The sequence below is a fragment of the Alligator mississippiensis genome, chromosome 1 (assembly GCF_030867095.1).
Source record: "Alligator mississippiensis isolate rAllMis1 chromosome 1, rAllMis1, whole genome shotgun sequence".
NCBI classification, from domain to species: Eukaryota; Metazoa; Chordata; order Crocodylia; family Alligatoridae; genus Alligator; species Alligator mississippiensis.
The window spans coordinates 478998720-479019057 of NC_081824.1; the positions used below are offsets into that span (position 1 = coordinate 478998720).

At 49.0% G+C, this 20338-nt stretch overlaps 1 protein-coding gene across 1 annotated transcript in view; it reads right to left on the bottom strand.

The window, feature by feature from the left end:
• SLCO2B1 (solute carrier organic anion transporter family member 2B1) overlaps positions 1 to 16279 on the bottom strand; it is a 146141-nt gene extending 129862 nt beyond the window's left edge. The window contains exon 1 of the mRNA XM_059723151.1: positions 16221 to 16279. Within this exon, the coding sequence (XP_059579134.1) occupies positions 16221 to 16264 (44 nt within the window). The 5' untranslated portion in view covers positions 16265 to 16279. The remainder of the gene's footprint in view (positions 1 to 16220) is intronic.
• Positions 16280 to 20338: the final 4059 nt, after the last annotated feature.

The following is a 20338-nucleotide window of genomic DNA, read 5'->3' on the forward strand; positions in this document are numbered from 1 at the left end:
AACAAACCAGTAGGTCATTGCCGCTGCTGTTCACAGATATTTGCTATTAATCAGCCTGTCCCTTACCAGACATTTTGGCCAGTCTCATAACACTGTTACATAGTTTATCTAGTTCACTATCTATTACATGCATGACTTCATTTCTCTTTTGTATATGCAATATAATTATAATTAATTATAATCGATTAGGAGTTCATGTATACAGGTAAAAACCATTTCCATGTTACTGAATTAGTATCCTTAGATGTTCTGATCTGGGGCCGTGAAAACCCGGGCTCCTTCCCAACCTCTGTTTTTAACCATTAGATGACCCAGGGCAAGCCATTTCCTTTGCGACTCATTTCCCCCCATCTGCTAAATGGGGATAACACAGCTATCTCCTTTGTCAAGTGCAACTGGTAAGAGATGCAATATAAGAGTTAGGCACTGTTACCTCCACAGCTGGCAGTGCCCCTATGGCTGACCAAAGGTGCCCGCACTGAGTAGCTGGTCTTGAATGTAATTTAGCTGCAAGTGTGGATGAGACCCAACAAAGTCCAGTGCCGTTTCAGACCCCGCATCAGAGCTCGAGTGTTAACATGCACATCAATTTAAGTCCAACTTCCCTTCATTGCTAGCTCTAGCTGTCAGCAACCGCCTGTTTTCCAAAGGGTAGACAAAACACTGAGCTCTTCCTTTCCCTCAAGCTGAAAAAAGCAAACCTTTGGTTGAATATATTTTCTAGAGACACCACAAAACATGCAAAAAATCATGTAATGACTAATTTGTTCATTAAACACCTGAAAAAATTTGGTATGAACCCTTTATCAGAGGGTTCAGAGGGTATGAACCCAGTTTCTCAAGGGAACCGGCCGCTTTGGCCCCACTCATGATGGAGCAAATCCCTCAGCACAAAGTTACTTGGGGCAAATGATCTGAAGAGCAATTTATAGGTCGTCTATGCATGACAATAGCTACATGCAAGGGTAGCTGCAGAAAACATCAGTATTTCAAGGTGTTGGGGCATCTTTCATCATCTTTGAATAGCATGTGGTTGGACTGGCACTTCTGCCGGCTGTGTGGGGTTATGCCTTCTACCAGGGACATCTCCCCTCCCTTTCTGAGCACCTTACTATAAGAAGAACAGCCTACAGAAGTTATCCAAAGGTTCAAATGTTTTATGAAGCACACGCTAAAACAAAGTCCATGTGTATAATGCATTAGCCTCAAGACAGGGCTCATTCATAACTCATTTGTTCATTAGCTTCTTACTTCTAAGGGAGAAGACATGTTATAAAGAAATGATCCCACAAAGCTTCTTTGAATTAAAATAAATGAATGAGCATACGCCATATTTTATACTTGTAAGTGAAAGCCACTCTTTTCTACTGGAAATTCGGAAGTTTTATTATTAAAACTTCTGCAGCCAGTAATCATTTGGCCACGTGAAAGGTGGACTTGTTATCCAACCATGAATCAGATAATATTTCCCACGGACATTTTTAGTTACTTTATTTCCCACCCTGGCCAAACAAAACAAAACAAAGCAAACCAAAATCTATAAAAAGAAGAGAAATTTAGGAATGATGGATGGGAATACAATATTTACTAGAAGCTCAGCTTTAAATTTGGCTTATTCCCTTGAATTGTCACATCAATGCTTTCTATTGAATAATCCACGGAGTTTACGGCTAGAATGAATTACTAACACTTCCCCCTTGCTGGACCTTCCAACAGTTTCAACACCGTACAGGAGCAGGTCAGAATAAATCCTGGGTACAAATGGGCAAAAAAAAAAAAATAAAGACAGAGCCACACCACATTTCGACACAATGCACCCACACGTGTTCACACTTTTCCTTGTGCCTAACTTAAGTGTGCGCCAAGATGAAAATGTGGAGAGATAGAAACCAGTGTTGCACATCTGTGCACCACTGCATTTATCAAATGCTATAGAGCAAATGATTAGCAAAGTGAGGAATAAAACCCTTTGCCTCTTGGGATTTTGGGTAAGGCGCAGGCTAAGGCAAGGACTCAGATGTCCTCTGTAGTCTGTCCTAGATCACAAGGACAACGACCGCAGAGGTCTCATTTGAACCCCTACTAATTACTGTTTCATCACACATAGCATAAAATCACTCATGCATGAAGGGCCGGCCCAATAGTCCCTTCAGTGTAATGGGGACAGCTGTGGTTTAATTCTCTTACATTTCTGTGTAAGTGGTGACTCTCGATTTATTTTGTTCAGTGCAGGAGTAGAGTCAGGGCCACACTCAGGCTCATCATGTGCAGATATGTAAGAGAGAAGGGGCAAGGGAGTGAGTTGGCTCCACCATTCAAGCCATCTTTAGAGTGACGGAGCACAGCCAGGGCCCATCCTCCCCTGCGCTGCCCGTGAAGACGGGCACATGGTGAAGACCCTGGCATGCATTGCATGTGGGCATGTGCCTGCTCTACTTCCCTTGCAGATAATCCTCTTGCTAATGACCTGTGCAGGCAGAAGGCCACCAGCCACTACCACCGGGACAGTGCTCCCACTGCTTCGGGACACAGCTTCAAAACCACGTGCTCTTCCACAAGGACTAAAACGCAGTTTGCTGATCCTCAGCTCGAAGCTTGGCTCAGGCCTCCTCGAGTGTTATTCTGTATTAAAGCAACAGGCCAACAGCACAGTCCCTGAACGTCCTTCCCTGGGTATTAATTACTGTGAAAAACATCTCCTAGGACCCAGAAGAGTTGCAACCACCGAGAGACCAATTTGACGTGTTTTTACCGACAGGCCGCCCAAGCGTAAAAATTAGTCGATGGAAATAAACATGTTTTGAAATGAAATTTCCCAAAATGTTTACAGGGTTTCTTTAAACTTAAAACATGGGACCTTTGGCACCAAAGCTCAGAGGGGACCTAGTCAGGGAACTCCTGGAGGGACTGGATGTGTTCAAATCAGCAGGTCCAGATGACCTCCACCCCAGGGTGCTGAGGGAATTAGCAGAGGTCATTGCGGGACCCCTGGCACGGCTGTTCGAGCACTCGTGGTGCTCTGGCATTGTGCCAGAGGACTGGAAAAGGGCCAGTGTGGTTCCCATTTTCAAAGAAGGGAGGAAGGAGGACCCAGGAAACTATAGACAGGTCAGTCTTACCTCAGTCCTGGCTAAGCTTTTTGAGAGAGTTATCCTGGCGCATGTCGGTGAGGGGCAGCAGGGGAGGTGATGCTTAGGGGCAACCAACACGGGTTCATTCGAGGCAGGTCCTGTCAGACCAGCCTGGTGGCCTTCTACGACCAGGTCACAAAATCCTTGTGAGGTAGCACTGGACATAGTCTTTCTGGACTTTAGGAAGGCCTTCGATGCTGTCTCCCACCCCATTCTCATTAAAAAACTAGGGGACTGTGGTGTCGACACCTATGCAGTGAATTGGGTCACCAACTGGCTGGAGGGCCGCACCCAGAGAGTGGTGGTGGACCTGTCTTATTCGACCTGGAGGGATGTGGGCAGTGGGGTCCCCCAGGGCTCGGTCCTCGGGCCCATACTGTTCAACATCTTCATGAGAGATTTGGAGGAGGGGGTGAAAAGCACCCTGTTCAAATTCACAGATGACACTAAGATGTGGGGGGATGTGGGCATGCTAGAAGGGAGGAATAGGCTGCAATTGGACCTAGACAGGTTACAGAGGTGGGTAGATAAGAACAGGATGGGTTTCAACACTGACAAGTGCAAGGTGCTGCACCTGGGGGGGAAGAACCAGCAGCAGAGCTACAGGCTGGGGAACCCCCTTCTCGCCAGTGCAGAGAAAGAAAAGGATCTGCGAGTCATTATTGATGTCAAGATGAACATGGGCTGACAGCATGGGGACACGGTCAGGAAGGCCAGCTGCACCTTGTCATGCATCCACAGATGCATCTCGAGCAGGTCCAAGGAGGTGATCCTCCCCCTCTATGCAACACTGGTCAGGCCGCAGTTGGAGTACTGCGTCCAGTTCTGGGCGCCGCACTTCAGGAGGGATGTGGACAGCATGGAGAGGGTCCAGAGGAGGCCACCAGCATGATCAGGGGGCAGCAGGACAGGCCCTACGAGGAGAGGTTACGGGACCTGAACCTGTTCAGCCTCCACAAGAGAAGGCTGAGGGGGGATCTGGTGATTTACAAACTAGTCGGGTGGACCAGCAGGCATTGGGGGAGTCCCTGTTCCCCCGAGCACTACCAGGAGTGACTAGAAATACTGGTCACAAGCTGGCAGAGGGTAGATTCAGGCTAGACATCAGAAGGCGCGACTTCACTGTCAGGGCAGCTAGGATCTGGAACCAGCTTCCAAGGGAAGTGGTGCTGGCTCCTACCCTGGGGGTCTTTAAGAGGAGGCTGGATGAACACCTTGCCGGGGTCATTTGACCCAGTGCTCTTTCCTGCAAGGGCAGGGGGTCAGTCTTGATGATCTGCTCAGGTCCCTTCCCACCCTATCAACTATGAAATTATAAAACCAAATAAGCCATGGCCATGTAAATATAATTAAGACCTTGAATTGTTTTAGCAAATCCAGTCACTGAATATCTACACGAGTGACATGGCATGATTAAACTGCATGCTGCTTGTATTCGGGGGCAGATCCATGTCGTTCCCATAGGCACCTCTGATGGACTTTGCTGCAATTCACAAAGAACAATCTGGATTAATCCTACCCCACCACTACAAAACCGCATCAGGTGCCTAGATTCATTGGGCACCTCTATTTCGGTTTGAGAAGACAGCAATATCCGGTAGCCACCAACTGAGATTTCCAACAGCAACTCATGAAGTTGAGTAGTTAGCCTACTACCATATCTGCTTGAATAGAAGATGAACTTGTTTCCCCTGATTAGCATGGGGGGAAAAGCCTTATAACCTTATAAAAGTCTTATAATCACATACAAGGAAATCTCACTAAATACATTGTCTATCGTTAGACTGTGGCTGGAAGCAGCATGTTCTCAATAAGTGGAAAGCAACTATGAAGCTGATTAAATGCAGGTAGCACTAAGTATAACTCTCGAACATATGGCCATATGGACCAAAAATGCTGCTGGAAACCTTTTTTGTGTGTGTGTCCCTTAAAAAAATGGGCAGTTGTTCCTCCAGAAGGGGTGAGCATCAGGCCTGGAGGCACTGCAATACCAGGCCAGCAGTCGGGGAGGCTGGAGCAAGCCCCAATACCCTCCCCTGGTGCCAAAAATGCTGATGGGAACCTAACACTTTTTTTTTTTTTTAATAGTATTTTGCTTCCAAGGCCAAATTGGTTCCCAATTGAGTGCCAAATTGTGACTGAGCAGAGCTCAATTGTTCACATCTGTGTGGTGCCACCACTGGCAAGTCTCATTGCTCCCAGACTCTTCAGTCTGGGGCTTAAGATACTCCCAAATCCATGGCAGGCATCCTACGTGCAGGCCCCAGGATAACCAGTGGTTCCTAATTGGGCAGGACAGTCCTGCAGTGGGAACCTCAAGTCCCGGTCCCTGCAGTAAGGGAGGGAATGGGGCAGGGGCTGGGGGCACTGCTCAGCCAGGGCGGTGCATGGGGCCAGGGCGGAGATTGGGATGGAGCCACATGCAACTCCTCCACACGGTGGGGGGACCTAGGGAAACATGTGCCCCCCAAGATTTGTGCATGGGGAAGGGTGAAAGCGGACCGCCCGCTGTGGGCTTGGGGCTCCCTGGCCTGCTTCCCTGCCCCCTAGGACCCCGCACCGGTCGCACCACCATGGCAAGGTACACCCTGCCCACCTGGCAGCAGGGGTGGCAGCCCAGAGTTGTGTTCCCTGCTGCTGCCGGGCAGGCAGGGGGTGCGTGGCTCGCACGGGGCTCCCAACAGAAAGGCAGCAGGGCAGGGAGCCCCTAGCTTGCAGTGAGCAGCCCACATCTAGTCCCGTTCCCCTCTGGTCCAGCGGTGGTGGGGAGGTGGGGAAGGTGGGCATATGTCCCACCTTCCCCTTTGGAAAAGGTGGTCACCTGAGCAGGCGCCAAGCCCAGAGGCCTTGGAACTCAGGTACCCCCGTGTCTCACCTGTCCTTAGCTGCACAACAGCAGTAGCTAGCTGCCTTGCAGCCAGGCTTGCAAGCCTCTCCCCTTACCCAGGGCTGTGGTCCTTCTGTCAGACACCAGTATTCATCTGGCAGCCCAAAGGGCAGTTCCCAAAGTCTGCCTGGCACCCCCAGCAGCCTCCCTGACCCAGAGCTCTTTATCCAGCAGCTTGCAGAGCTAGGCTGCCTGACCAGCTCAGGCCCTGGGCTTATATGTCCCAAGCTCAGCCCACTCCCTGACCACCTTCAGGAGCTCCTCCTTGGGGCCTGATGACTGGCGGCAATGGCCAGTTAAGACTCAAGCATCCTCTTGCAGCTCAGGCCAAGCATTGCCCTGGGGGCTTGTTGCAGGCTACCAAGCTGGCAGTAAGCAATCATGGCCTCAGGTCTCCAGCTGCCTATTCCCTTGCAGCGCTGGCTCTAGGCCTGACTGCTGGCAGGAGCAACCCTTTACCCTGATGGACCTGCCCCCTGCCTGGGCAGCAGCGTTTTTCCCACTGCCTGGCCCCTCTGGCTGCAATTTCTCTTCTTAAAGCAACAGGAGCCACTAGTTCTCTATGGGTGTGTCTACACATGTATTTGCATGCACCTAAATGTGCCTTTGGTTAAGGAGATTTAGGCATGCGTCTATATGTGGACATGCTAATGCACATTAAGCCACATTAAATTTAGGCACGAATAGCTAAACTGCATTAGCGCACATGCACTAACGCTCATTAATTCAGTGTACATCCATTGACGTACACCGCGTTAGTGCACATTAGCACATATACATGTGCGCTAATGCAGCTTAGCTATTCGCACCTAAATTTGATATTTCCTTTAGGCAGGTATCAAATTTAGGCTCACATAGCCTTAAATTGCCATTTTGAAAAGGCACTAAGGGTGCTCACATGTAGACACATGCCCTTAATGCACCTTACATTGGTCTAATGTGCATTAAGTGCACATGTGTAGACACACCTATTACACCATCCAGACTCAGCACAGTAGGCAAGAGACTTCCATCTTCTGGGCTGTTAGTCTAGCCCCTCTCCCAAGCACTGTATTCATCAATATTTTTCTAATCTCTGCAGATGCTATGCAGTAGCTTTAGCTTTCAAATATTATCTGGTAACCGTAAAGGAATAGAGACGCTGATCCTTTTAAACAGACATTAAATGCACCAGTTAACTGAAGCACACCCACGTCTACCTTGCAGCTCTGATGTGAAGAGAGCTGCAAGGTGGAAATCCTAGCACATCCCCTTTCACAGAAAAGTAGCATTGTCAGCGCTAGGTGATGGGATGAATGTGCAGCAACTTTAGCCTGGCCAAGCTGAAGGCACTGGAATCAATGCTTTCTTAAATATGTATTTCATATCAACTGAAAGGCCTGACCTCAGAGAAGTTGTGCCAGCAAGTCATTGAAGGGCTCCAAGTTTAGCGTTTCCTGAGCTAGCTAAAGACTTGTGTGTTGTTTTTAACTGCTTGAGATACGACTTACTAGCCTTTTAAGACGGATGAGTGAAGACTGTTTCATCTGGTCCATTGGTAACTAGCATTTTTTTCACCGTCCTTATTTCTAGATGTGGTTCTATGCCCTGTTAGCATGACTGTGAGGACATTTCCCAAACAACTAAATGTTGCAGCAAGGGAGGTTTAAGTTGGATATTGGGAGCAACTTTCTCACTAGGAGAGTGGTGAAGCAGTGGAACAAGTTACCCAGAGAGGTGGGGAAGTCTCCATCCTTGGAGGTTTTTGTGGCCTGGCTAGACAAAGCCTTGGCTGGGATGGTGTAGCTGGGGCTGGTCCTGCTTGGAGCAGGAGGTTGGACTAGATGTGACCTCCTGAGCTCCCTTCAACCCTCATTGTCTATGAAACAAAATGCTTTGGGTAAGCTGTGAAGAGTATTGACTGCAGCAAAACAGAAGTGGCAAGAGTTTCAGACCTATAGCAGGAAGGGGCAGCACAATAAGCATGTCTGATGCTGCACAGCTTGGGAAGGACCTACTCTATGGTGTCTGTAGGAGCAATGCATTTGAAAACAGCTGGTGAATTTAACACCTGTAGTTTTTACGTAGGGCTGCACAGACCACCAAATTTCTATCTGATTGTGATGGCTCTTAGACACGATGTCACTGTAACATGGAAGAGACTGAGATAAGAATGCAAATGCCTTGGATGTGCAAGTTTGAATGCAAATTACAGTCTGTAGGTGGGAGGAGACATAACTGCACAAGGAAAACTAGGGCTTGGGACTCCATCGGCATCTCCCGTTAGAATTATTATCCTTGGCCAAATTCACTGATGACCTCAAGCCTTGGAAGATGTCCATAGATAATATAGAGAAAAGACATGGAATATGCATTCATCCATCTGGTCCAGCCTTATCTTCTTCGATGCTGTCTGTTAACACAGATAACACCATGGCCCAATACAAGATGTGAGAAAATTGCCCAGGCAGCAGTGTTATGGAGAAGGAGTCAAAGGTTTTACTGGATCATAATCTCAACCCGAGCCAGCAAATGTGATAGAGTCGCTAAAAAGGAAATGCATTTGGGGATGTATTAAGGGCACTGACAGGAGCACTGTATGTAAGACATGGGAGGTTACTGAACAGTATACCCAGTGCTGGTTCGATCGTGTCTGGAGCGCTGTGCACAGTCCTGGCCTCTGTCTTTCAGGAAGGAGCCAGAGACATGAGACAAAGAGGTCTTGACTTGCAGCAAGGGAAGTTTAGGTTAGATAGGAGGAAAAATGTTCTCACGAGGAGGCTTTCTCACTAGGACAGGCTACTCAGAGAGGTGGTGGAGGTTTTGAAGACCCAGCTAGATAAAGCCTTGGCTGGGCTGATGCAGTTGGGGCTGGTCCTGCTCTGAGCAGGGGGCTGGACTAGATGTGACCTCCTGAGGTCCCTTCCACCCTCCTTGTCTGGATCCTAAGATGAAAGATGGGGTAGAGTACAATCTGTATGAGGAAAGACTGGGAGAGCTTGGTACGCTTTGTTTGGAGAAAAGGATATCAGCAACAGGGCTGGGGGCGAATGGCATGATCGTTTTCAAACACTTGCAAGGCTCCCACAAAGACAGAGGAGAACAACGATGATCAGCAAAACAGATTTAGATCAAGTCTCAGGAGAAAATTCCTTGCTTTCAAAACAGTAGGACGTTGGAACAAGTTGCCCGGGAAATCTGTCGCCTCTCCTTCACTGAAGGTTTCAAGAGGAGGCTGGCGAGTGTTTGACATGCTTCAGGAGGATGCATCCTGCATACAGACTAGGCACTAGATAACCCTTGAGGTCTTTCCAACCAGATGAATCCCCCCCCCCCTCGTTTAAACTTGAAATCTGGGCATCTGCTATGCCTCAACCCTCTCTCTTGCTCCACCTGTTCCAAGCTATATCTAAGTCTTGCCCTTTTGACATCTCTATTAGCTCAAAGGTTCAACATCGGGTGTAAGTTTCATGCCTCACAAACCAAGCACATCACCATTCTCTTTTCCTCCCTCCTTGGGCTCCCCATCCTCATAAGGAAATAGGAAGTGGCATGCTGGGTCAGACCAGTGGTCCATGTAACCCAGTACCCTGTCTCCAACAGTGGCACTAGGAGATGCTTTAGAGCAGGGGTTGGCAAGTGTTTTGGGCAAAGTGCCCAAAACACGTACAACCTCGACCTGGACGATGTTGGTGTGCTGGGGACAAACTTCGGGACAGCTGAGAGGGGCCCGATCCTTGTTGTGGCAGCGCAGCTCTGGCCCCTTCCCCACTGTCCACCCCAAGACACGTGCCAAGCAAAATGCCTTTGCATGCCGCGCTCTGGCACCTGTGCTGGGGGTTGTCTACCCCTGCTTTGGAGGGAAAGCCCTGAAACAGGTATATATAGTGTGATCTGTCCCCTGTCATACTCTCACTTCTGTTTAATAGCTATTAATGGATCTATCATCCAATGGATCCATCATCCATACTCTCGACCAGTGGTTCTCACCCTGTTTGCCATAGTGGGCTACACTCAATGTGTTATATGGGCCATCCCTATGCAGCTTACTCCCTGTGTATACATTTAAAAATGTTTTGTATCTGTTATCTGGCAGCAATGCAGGATTTCACATGAGCCGCAGGTCACAGGTTGAGAACCACTGCTCTTGACCTTATCAAACACGTGCTCCTCATTTTTGCCATTAAAGTTCTTAATTCGTTTAGCCCCCACCCCCCAGCTTATCAGATCAGTCAGTTTATCAAGCCCTTGACTCCACCTTTCCTCCAGAGGCTCAGTTGTCTCCTGAGAGGTGCCTTGTAATCACTCCTGTAGCCCAGGGAAAGGCACCTCCTATGTAGGCATCTAGTGAAAGGCTCTGGACAGGGCATGGTCCCCTTAAGTTGTGTTCCTCCTACCCCCACTGGGAAAGGATAAAGAGGGCCCATAACACTGATGCACTGTAGTCCCTTATTCTGCACCGGCCCCCCTACATGGGAAAAAGTCCCAGCCCAGTTGTCCTCTTCCAGGATGCTAAACATCATTGCCAGGTGGATGGAGCCCGACTAGCGGTGGGTGAACTGTCTCTTTTTCTCATAATTGTTCTTCATTTTGTTGTCATGTCAAACTCCCACCTCCAACTTGTCGGTTTTGTCCACTTCCTATGTCCTGTCTGACATCTGAAAGGTGCGGGGATGCTCTTTTTTATAACTTCTGTTATAACTTGTATAACTTTTTATAGCGTGTATAACACAGTGTCAAGGACAACGGGGGCCTGGCCCCCAACTGGCGTTTCGAGGCTGTACTGTAATACAAATAATAATGCATCTATGCAAACACAGCTGTTCTTGGATGCATGTCAACTTTCCCATCACGCCTGAGGCAAGTATGAACAAGAGTCCAACCTAACTACTCGTTACTGTTACCCTCGTCCTACTAAATATCTCTGTACTAATCTATATCCTTTCTCTCCAATAACTAAAAGTCATTTCCACTGTTGGAAAGTTTTTTTTCCCATTTGTTACTTCTTAATTTCAAATAAAGATCCTCTTTCTGTTTTTAATTCTCCCTAGAGTAGGATTAGCAGGAGCTCCTTCTTCCATCATGTTCCTTTATAGATGGGAGATAAATTTAGATTGTCGCTCTGCATTTATTACACTTCCTTCATTTGTCAAAAGTGAGATAGGATTATTTTTTTTCTTGAATTAATTATCGGCCTTGAAGACAATGGAAAAGTCTTACTTTGCAAATTTGAGAGGCAGTATTTTTGTGGGTGATCTCCGTTATTAGGCCAGCTATATAGTTGGAAGGGATATGGGCACATTGTCAGATATGAAGTAGCCTTCCTTAGGTTATAGTGCATATTATACTTTTGTTCTCTATGCTTATGATAAATATGAGGAATACTGTTAATCCTATATCTGAATCCATCACTCAGACCTTTCTCCGCCTTCCCTTGTAGCAGAGGGCATGGCCTTTTTCCTGGGATCTCTTGACCATATATTAATAACCTTTTACAGAAGCAGGCCGTGGCCTGCTATGTCCCCTCTGCTTTATACATGGCAGGTTCGGGTGTTATGTACCATGTTGTGTCAGAGTTGATGGTAGTTTTACTAAGAGGTCAGCCACTGGATTTGTATAGGATTGTTTGGACAGGAAGGATCCTGCATGTGGACCTCAGATGACCTTTGGAGCTCCTTCAGGGGCCAACTTCTCTGTGATTTCTCTATTGCAATCCTTTGGGATGTGTAGGTGGCAGAGCCTGCAGGAAGGAGACCCTCTCTAATGGCCTCTGCTTAAGGAAGGGACAATGTCAGGTCTGTTAACTTCGATGACTGGCTAGGTTCCCAGACAACCAACAACGCTGCTTTGACCTCAGTGAGTAAAAGCCTACCATCGTTTGGAGAAACTTCCAAGAGGACAAAGAAACATTACAGGGTTGACAAGGTATTCTCCCTGGAGTAGAAAGGTGGAGCTGGGTGAGCTGCTCCCAGACACAGCCCTGGGGAGGATCACAAGAGAAGTCTGCCTTGGTCATTCCTCAGAAAGGATGGTGCTTTAGATGCAGAGGACAAGCCTAATCATTTGCTAGACGTGGGGCAGTTGCTTTAGTCGCAGTTCAGGAACGGAGAATTGCACTTTGAGATAGCAAAGGGTCAAGAGACCACCCGAGAGAGCCAAAGAAACTCAAAGTGAGAGAGGCGCAGCTCACCACCACCCAGAAAATGTGCAATGGATGATTCATTTAGCCTACCTAGAATAGTCTTATTCAGAAGAGAGTTTAACAGCCACATCTCTCTCGGGTGTCCTGAGATGAGGCAAATCCTGGACAAAGCATGACTTTGCAAGTGAACGGACCTTCCTGGAGGCAGCTTCTAATCACAGTTTAGCCCTTGTAAATCTGAAACAACCTCATGTATTTGCACGGCGTTTTGTGCTATATTACACTGTACATCAATCAAAGGCATATTTTCCGAGCACGGCAATATTATTGTTTCCTTTATCCAAGCTCTTTAGAAGGCAAGGCAGACTACCGGAAACAGCTCCGTTTCCCCAGGCTTTCGACCTTCTTCCATGATTTCAGTCTACGCTATGTAACGCGGCAGGTTTTATGGGACTGGATCCGAATGGAGCTCGTCTTGCACCTGCACTCCCATATCCTTCAGTCGTGCCATTGACAGCTGTCCTATAAAGCTCTGTTCCTTGCTGCAACAAACCAGTTAAGAGCAGAGGTTCAAAAGGAGATGCCAGCAGCAGTGTGGAAATGGTGGGACTCTGCAAGCCCTGTCAGGCCTGGGGTAGACAGGCTGACACTTGTCATTTAATCAGCTCCCACTGTTAAGGATCTTTTCAGGGCAGCCGAAAGTCATCCCCTAGCTCATAAGGATTTGCTGGCAACGTCCTCTCCTATCATTGATATTAAGTAATTGATATTAAGGTCACAACTTGTCCAGTATTTGGGTATCTCTGAGCCTTGCAGAGGGGTCAGAAACAGCTCTAGATTTAAAGCTAGGACATGAGCCTATAACAGACGTAACCAAAACCCCAAACAGAATAGCAATGAACACGGCTTTCAGCCAAGACCTTGGGCATGAATGCTGTGGCTCAGACCCATCCAACCCATCTCTAGCCGAAGCTGCATATGCCAGCAGTCGGGTTTCTGTGCTCACGGCCGTGGAGCTTTTTGATCAGTGGTGACTGCAGCACACTTTCCTCTGGGCCCAAGATGCTTGCACTGCAGGAAAACATATCCCATCCCTCCACATCATCCTTGAGATGCCCTTTACCATTAGAGGCCTTAGCACATGAGCTTTTGATTAATTGAATCTATGAGTGAGTTGATGGCTCCTTAAATATAGCCTAACCTTTTCTTGGGAGGAAAAATGGAAGGTCACCACTGGGTGGAACAATCACCAGTGAAAAAAATCCCAGTTGATTTGAACGGGAGCAGGACTGCCTTTAGTGCAAGGAGTGGGACTAAAATAACGGGTGATGATAAAGCTTCACCGTATTACACAAGTTCTTGCTTTCACCGTCTCGACTGTCAGGGCGCTCGATGCAATTTACAGCGACCGCGAACTCGGCAATGCCACTGGGATTCCACAGTCTCGTTAAATCACTGAGTTCATGTATGACTCTTCTAATTGAAGGCAAGAAAACAATGCTGTTACCATCTCTGGGGACGTTAGGTGATGGAGCAGTTTGTTCAAAAGAGGCACCATCTCCTCAAGTCAGTCTAGATGCCAAAGGTTGTTGTTTGAGTCTTGCATCCAGCACTGAGTGACCCTGCCCACAGCGACGACCTTTTCATCACTTGAATGTGCGAGTGAGTTCCTGTTTACACCATGGCATTCAAATTAAAATCTAATTAGCTGTTTCACATGCGCTTAGTTTTTTGGGGTTTTTTTCTGATGGAATCCAGGATGGAGAGAAACGTTGTAAGACATTTGTCATCAGTGAGAACAATTTCCAAGCTATGCTAATTGGAAAGAAACTCAGTGCTGAAAGCTTTAATTAAATGCATTAAAACCATTTGATTTTTTTATAGTACAAACATGCATTTGCTATCTAAAGCCTTTGCAAAGGTGAGAGAACAATGTAGGGGGAAGGAATTAAGCAGAAGCGGTCAGAGTGGAGGACAGAGATGACCTAACGGTAGGTGTCGTGGGTGTTCGAAGTCAGTGAGACAGAGGATGAAATCTGCCTGTTTTATAACAATGAATCCCGCTTTTCATCTTTTTACTGAAAGACGGATCGTGCTGGAGCTAATTAGAGATTTAATGATGTTAGAAAATATGCATTACCCTAATTAGAGTACATATATGAGACTGGTACATTTTCAATACTTCCTTTTAATTAAAAAGGAGCTGATAGTCTAATTCACATGAACTTTCTACATGACGAGTGATCATTTAAATCTTTTCAGTGTACACCGCATAAATCAAATTCCTATAAATATAATACATTATTGGCATCGACAGAGAGATTTGGGCAGAGCAGCATCGCAGTAATTCTGACGGCGAGATCTGAGAGCACGAAGGCGTGGGAAGGGTATACAAGTCCGCCGGGCATGCTTTATTTTTCTGTACTCCTGAGACAAGAACAAGAAAACATCCACAAATGCTGGATCGCCGAGATTCGCTCTGTCCCTCAGTTACTCACAATGCACTGGGGATATTCTCAATCAAAGTAGTAACACAATTTAACTCGAAGGCTCGGTACAGAATTCACTCCCCTTTCACCAGGAAAAGAAGTACAAAGTATGAAGATTACCAATGGGATTCAAGGCCTGGCCCTCATCCCAAAAGAGTTAAAAGAGAGTTAATCCTGAGATCTGTTGCTACTTTTGGAGGACGCAGAGTAGTCACAGCTCCCCTCAGAAAGCATCCCTGCTCAGCTGAGAGTAAAGCACACACTTGATTTTAAGCAAGCGAGCAAATCCCACCTAAATGAGAAGTGTGTAAGCATGGGCTTAGGTGATTTCCTGAAGCAGGGGCAGGTTTCTGACTTCCTTTTCTTCATGGGATAAGAGCAGACAGGCCCTAGAGCATCTACGCAAGCATGAGCCTTCACACCCAAAACCAGTTGTGATGAGAGAGAGCGGCAGAGTCTTTAATGAACACATATCAATAGTTCAGACAATAACTGGAGGGAAGTTAACAAATCAATACTTTCGATCCAAAGACCAAAAACAGCATTAGAGACTGAAGGACTCACAGGCACAGTCAAGAGAGAAGACTCATCGAGAGCATTTCACTGAAGAAAACTGTGGGAACCAGCGGGTTTGCCCTTGCAGCTGGCAGGGGAGCGGGACGCAGGGGAACGACACACAGGTGTGTATGCACACATGCACATGGACAGGAGTACAGCCCCAGGCAGCGGTGGAGAGCGGCTCCCCATCTGTACGCAGGTAAGTCTATGGGTGGGGGGCAGATGAAGGGTCCTCGGTGAGGGAGGGAGTGGGGCTGCGGCTGTGGGCGCTGCCCAGCCAGGGCGGTGCACGGGGCCTGGGAGTGACACAGAGCCGTGGGTGGCTCATCCGGCGGGGGGCAACTCCCGGGGAGGGAGGGAGGGAGATGTGGGGGGCCACATGTCCCCAGATTTGTACATAAGGTGAGGGCACATGCAGGCTGCCCGGTGTGAGCTCAGGGCTCCCTGCCCACCCCGCGCCCACCGCTGTGCTGCCATGCAGCAGCCCCCAACCCTGGCAAAAACACAAGTCAGCGCCTATGACTGTAGCACAGCGTGAAGGAGCAGTGCTTAGAAAGTAAAAACCAATGAAAATAAAAAAAATTCAAAGGAACAAGTCTACGTGATGTTGCGCATGGTCATAATTAGACTTTCCTACGAGGAAAGAGAAGCATCATTTAACGAGCCGCCAGCTGCTATTCCTAGGAGTCATGGCTGGGCTCATGTCTTAGGGGCCTTCGCATGGTTGGTGTTTTGTCTGGGACTATCCTTGACTGGAAAGAAGGTGACGTAGCCATCGCGCCCCGGCTCCTCCCTACGGACACGCTGAGAAAGGGCCGCCGCCGCCAGCCCCCGTGTCCTGCCTCGACAGGTTTCCACCCATGGGACGAGACCCACTAGATGTGCCCGAGCGGCCCCTTGAGCTCAGCAGCTGGCGAGGGCAACAAGGTGCAGCAGAGGCCTGCTGCATCCCGGGAGCAGATGCCCAGGGGAGGGCATCGCCCCAAACCCGCGCCGGAGGAGGGCAGGGGCAGCTCCCTGCAGCTCAGCCTTACCCGGAGGAGTGGGCAGCGCCCCGGTCTGCGTCCTCCCTGTCCATGGGGTGTCTCCGGACGGGCGCAGCGCCAGCAGGCGGGCGGCACTGGCCTGGGTTCGGTGGCAGGGCGGGAGCGAGGACCGGGCTGGTGGGTGGTGGGAGCCCGGGCAGTTGGGGGGCGGCAGTTAGAGCCGGCGACGGGCAGCGCGGGGAGGGGGGAGAGGGTGGCACTTGGCTGTTACCTGGGGACTTGCCCCACGCCTCGAGGGAGGACAGGGGTCAGGACCATATATCTTCCCCTTTCACTGCCCAGTGCAGAGCTGGAGGGTGCCGGCCTACGGCCAAACTGTAAAATCATAGAAAATGAGGGTGGGAGACGAGGACGGTCACCTCTGGTCCAGCCCCTGCTCCCAGCAGCACCGTCCCCAACTGCATCATCCCAGCCCGGGCTTTGTCTAGCCGGGGCTTCGAAACCTCCCAGGAGGGAGATCCCACGGCCTCTCTGGGGAGCCTGGTCCGGTGCTGCCCTGGGCCCATTGAGCCAGCTGAGATCGGGCACCGCTGTCTTCTCTGCGACTTGTCACACCTAGCGTCCGCAAGGCTTTTTCGGACGGGCATGTGGGAGGGGAATCGGAGATCACCAGGGGACTTCCAGGAGAGCGACTGGGCTCTGTTTTGGTGGAGGGTGCGGGCAGGGATAGTGGGTGGCTTGCTCCAGCTGGTGCCGGGTGCTGGGAGCAGTATGAGATGGACATCGTGTTCAGGCGCTCCTGAAACACTGGAAGAGGACGGCTGGCAGCTTCGAGCAGACTACGCGAGGAGGTGCAATGGCAAAGACGTGGAGTGACAGAGCCGAGAAGCGAAGGCCAAAATGCAGGGGAAACTGAAAGCCCTTAAAGCGCTGCTAACGTACGGCATCGCCTCTGCAAGGAGAGAGCTGGGTCTGTCTGAGACGGCCGGTCTGCGCGCCGGTGCAACTGGGAGATCCGCTGCAGAGCATTGCTGCTGGAGGGAGCTCCAAGACACGGTGCTGTGCGCTGGACGAGAAGGAAAAAGCTGAATGTATGTTGGGTTGAAAGATCAGATGTGACTATGACGATGAGACTAACAGCAGGAAGCTCTTTTTCACCCACCTGGCATTCAAGGGCGGGCTTGTTGCCACCAGACGTGGTGGAAGCTGAGCATTTAGCCCGACTCACTGTGGGACTGGACATCTTGGAGGAAAGAGGCATCGAGAGCTATTTCGCATGGGAGCATAGGGCATGGCCTCTGCATCAAAACTTCCTAGGCCTTAAACGCTGGAGGCTGCAAGTGGGAGAGGAAAAATCCCTGGTCATCCCCTGCTTACTCTTCCTTTCCGCATCCGCCCTCTGCCCCCGTGTGCTACAGGAGACCAGGCAAGGTGGACCTGTGGTCTGACCCAGGACATGGCGGTTCCTAAGCTCTTATGCTATAGATAAGATACACAAATATCAGCGCTTCAAGACACTGGGGGGGTCTTTTAGCACCTTTTGATACGATGTGGTTGGACTGGCATCTCTGCCAGTGGCTCCGAGTCGGCTGGGTGTGTGGGCGTACAGGAGGGTGCTCCTCGCTCGGCCACGGACGTCTCCCCTCCCGCTCGGGCCTCCTTTTTGTCACAAGTGCAACCTCTAGAAGGAACCCAAAATTAAGAGGTTTTATGGGATCCTCATGAGCTACAGGCTAAAAACGGGCACATGTATAATGCATTGACCACATGGCAGGGCTCATTAATAGCTCATTTGTTCAAGAGTTTTTACACAGAAGGGACCATCAAATCCTGACTGGAATCGGAGACCTTGATGAGCCTGCGCTGTATCTCATCCTTGTAAGAGACAACGGGTATTTTCTCTTGGGCAGGCTGAAGTGTTGATATTAAAGCTTGTGCAGCTAGTATTCATTTGGACACTGAAAAGATGGATCCAAGTAGTAACAACCCACTGTTACGCAGGGGACATTTTAGCTGCTTTTTTTCCCCCAACCTTGGAAAAAAACGTTCTGTTAAATATAAAGTCAGATTTATGAAAGCCTGACTGAAATAAAACATTAATGAGGTCTTTGTATCTGAATCTGACAGCCTGTCTTTCCTTAATTGCCACTGCAATGTCTTCTATTGAATAAGCCACAGAAATATTAATGTATCACCATCAGTCTGGATGATCCCGTTTTTGTGGATAATCAAACAGCACAGCGCGAAGTGCCGAAAACTGTCATTACTGTACGGTACAGGAAATCTTTTTTTAAACCCAAGAAATAGATATATGGTGTTTTTGCTTGGTCACAAGGACAATGAGGTGGGTGATTTCAATTAAATCCCACGTGATTACCATGGAGGACACATGGCACGAGATCACTAGCTATTGTCCTCGGGTGTTATCGGTGTCCGTGTCGGGCGTTACTGATGTGTTGTCAGTGTTGAAGTCTTTGGCACGACAGTGTTGGCAGACGATCCTAACACTCATCTTGTCTTAACGAACGACCACAGACTCCATTCGGTGGCAGAGATTTGGTCAGGTTTGTTGCCTGCAAACACAGCCCTCATCGGTTTTGGCCTACCCAGTGCATTAGACCAGGAGCTACAACATTTGTACTGGCGCCAAGCTCATCATCACAACAACACACAGGCTCCCCCCGGCCACTCCATGTCCCGATTTCCAAATCTCCTTTTATCCAGTGATCAAAACAAATGGTGTCTTGCATCTGCATCTTCAACGTCTCCAGCCAGCCTGCACCATGAGCTTGTTTCACATTTTGATCTTGGTGCTCAGGTTCCCTCCTTGTCATCCTGGTCCTGGACGATCCCACGTCTTGTGCTGCCACCTCCCCTCCCAGCTTTAGGTCGGAGGGCACATCTAGCCCACATCTTGCCCATATGCCAAGTGTTTTCATACATCAGGCAGATTTGCTGGTTGGGCCGAATGTAGTCAGTGCTTTAGCAAAGCCTTTGTGCGAGCAGTAGATCTATTGATCAGCGCACCAGTACGGTGCTCCAGTATCAGTGCTCCATCATGGTGCATCAGTTATGGGTCTTCATACAGGAAGGACCTGACCTAAAGTCTCTTGAAGTTAAGGAGGGGATCATCACAGGTATTTGTTTTTAATCATTCCTTCTAAACCCCTTTAGATGTGGTGTCTCTCCCTTCATTCAGTTAATTTTAATGGGCAGCAGGCAGGGCCATAGTCAGGCTCCTCCTGCACAGGTGTGTAAGGGGGAAGGGGCAGAGGCAGTGGCTGGTGCAGGCAGAAGCCCACCCAGTGCTACCACTGGGGCAGTGCCTCCACCAGGTCCCCGACACAGCAGTGGCGTTGTATGCCACAGTGTGTTCCTCCGTGTGGCTCACGGGCTGTGCCGACACGAGATGCCTTACTGCACGGTAGACTAATCTACTGCACAAAGTGTCACTGCTGACGTGTGCAGGCACTGTGCAGTAAATGAGCCAGGTAATACTAATTGCACATTCAGGCATGCCCACAGTGACCAAATAGTTTGCTGAGCCTCACCTCAAAGCTTTGCTTATGTCTTCTTCCATGTTTGTCTCTATTTTGCTCACAAACCAAGAGCACAACTCCTGATCACCCTTCCCTGGGTGCCGATAACTATCAAAACCATTTCAAAAGACCCAAAGGAGATGCAAACACTGAGAGATCAATTTGAGATGTTATTAGTGAAAAGACACCCAAATGCACCCGGCGGGGCAAGACCACCTTCTGGGGACACAGCAGTTAGAGAACAAATGGTTTATTTGCATCCAGTTGGAGTTGTTATCTCCTGTCAAATTCAGGTCAGGGACCCAGACCCCTAGAAGACGTCCACATACAGAGGAAAAGCCCTGAAATATGCCTCCTTCTAGCTAGTCTTGGCCTTGCCTTCTCCAGCATTTTCTGCTAACACAGGTAACAGCAGCACCCAAATACAAAATGGGAGATTACTGACCGAGCAGGTGTGTCGCTAAGACAGGCCTGGGGCTTTGGTCTGTCACAGATCCATGAGTCAGCAACGGGGCAGCATCACAAAAAAAGGCAAATCCATTTGGCCGTGCATTAACAGGGTCAGTGTATGGCAGGCACGGGGTGACTAGGCTAGCATGGGTTACACCTTTCCTTGAGTATCGTGTA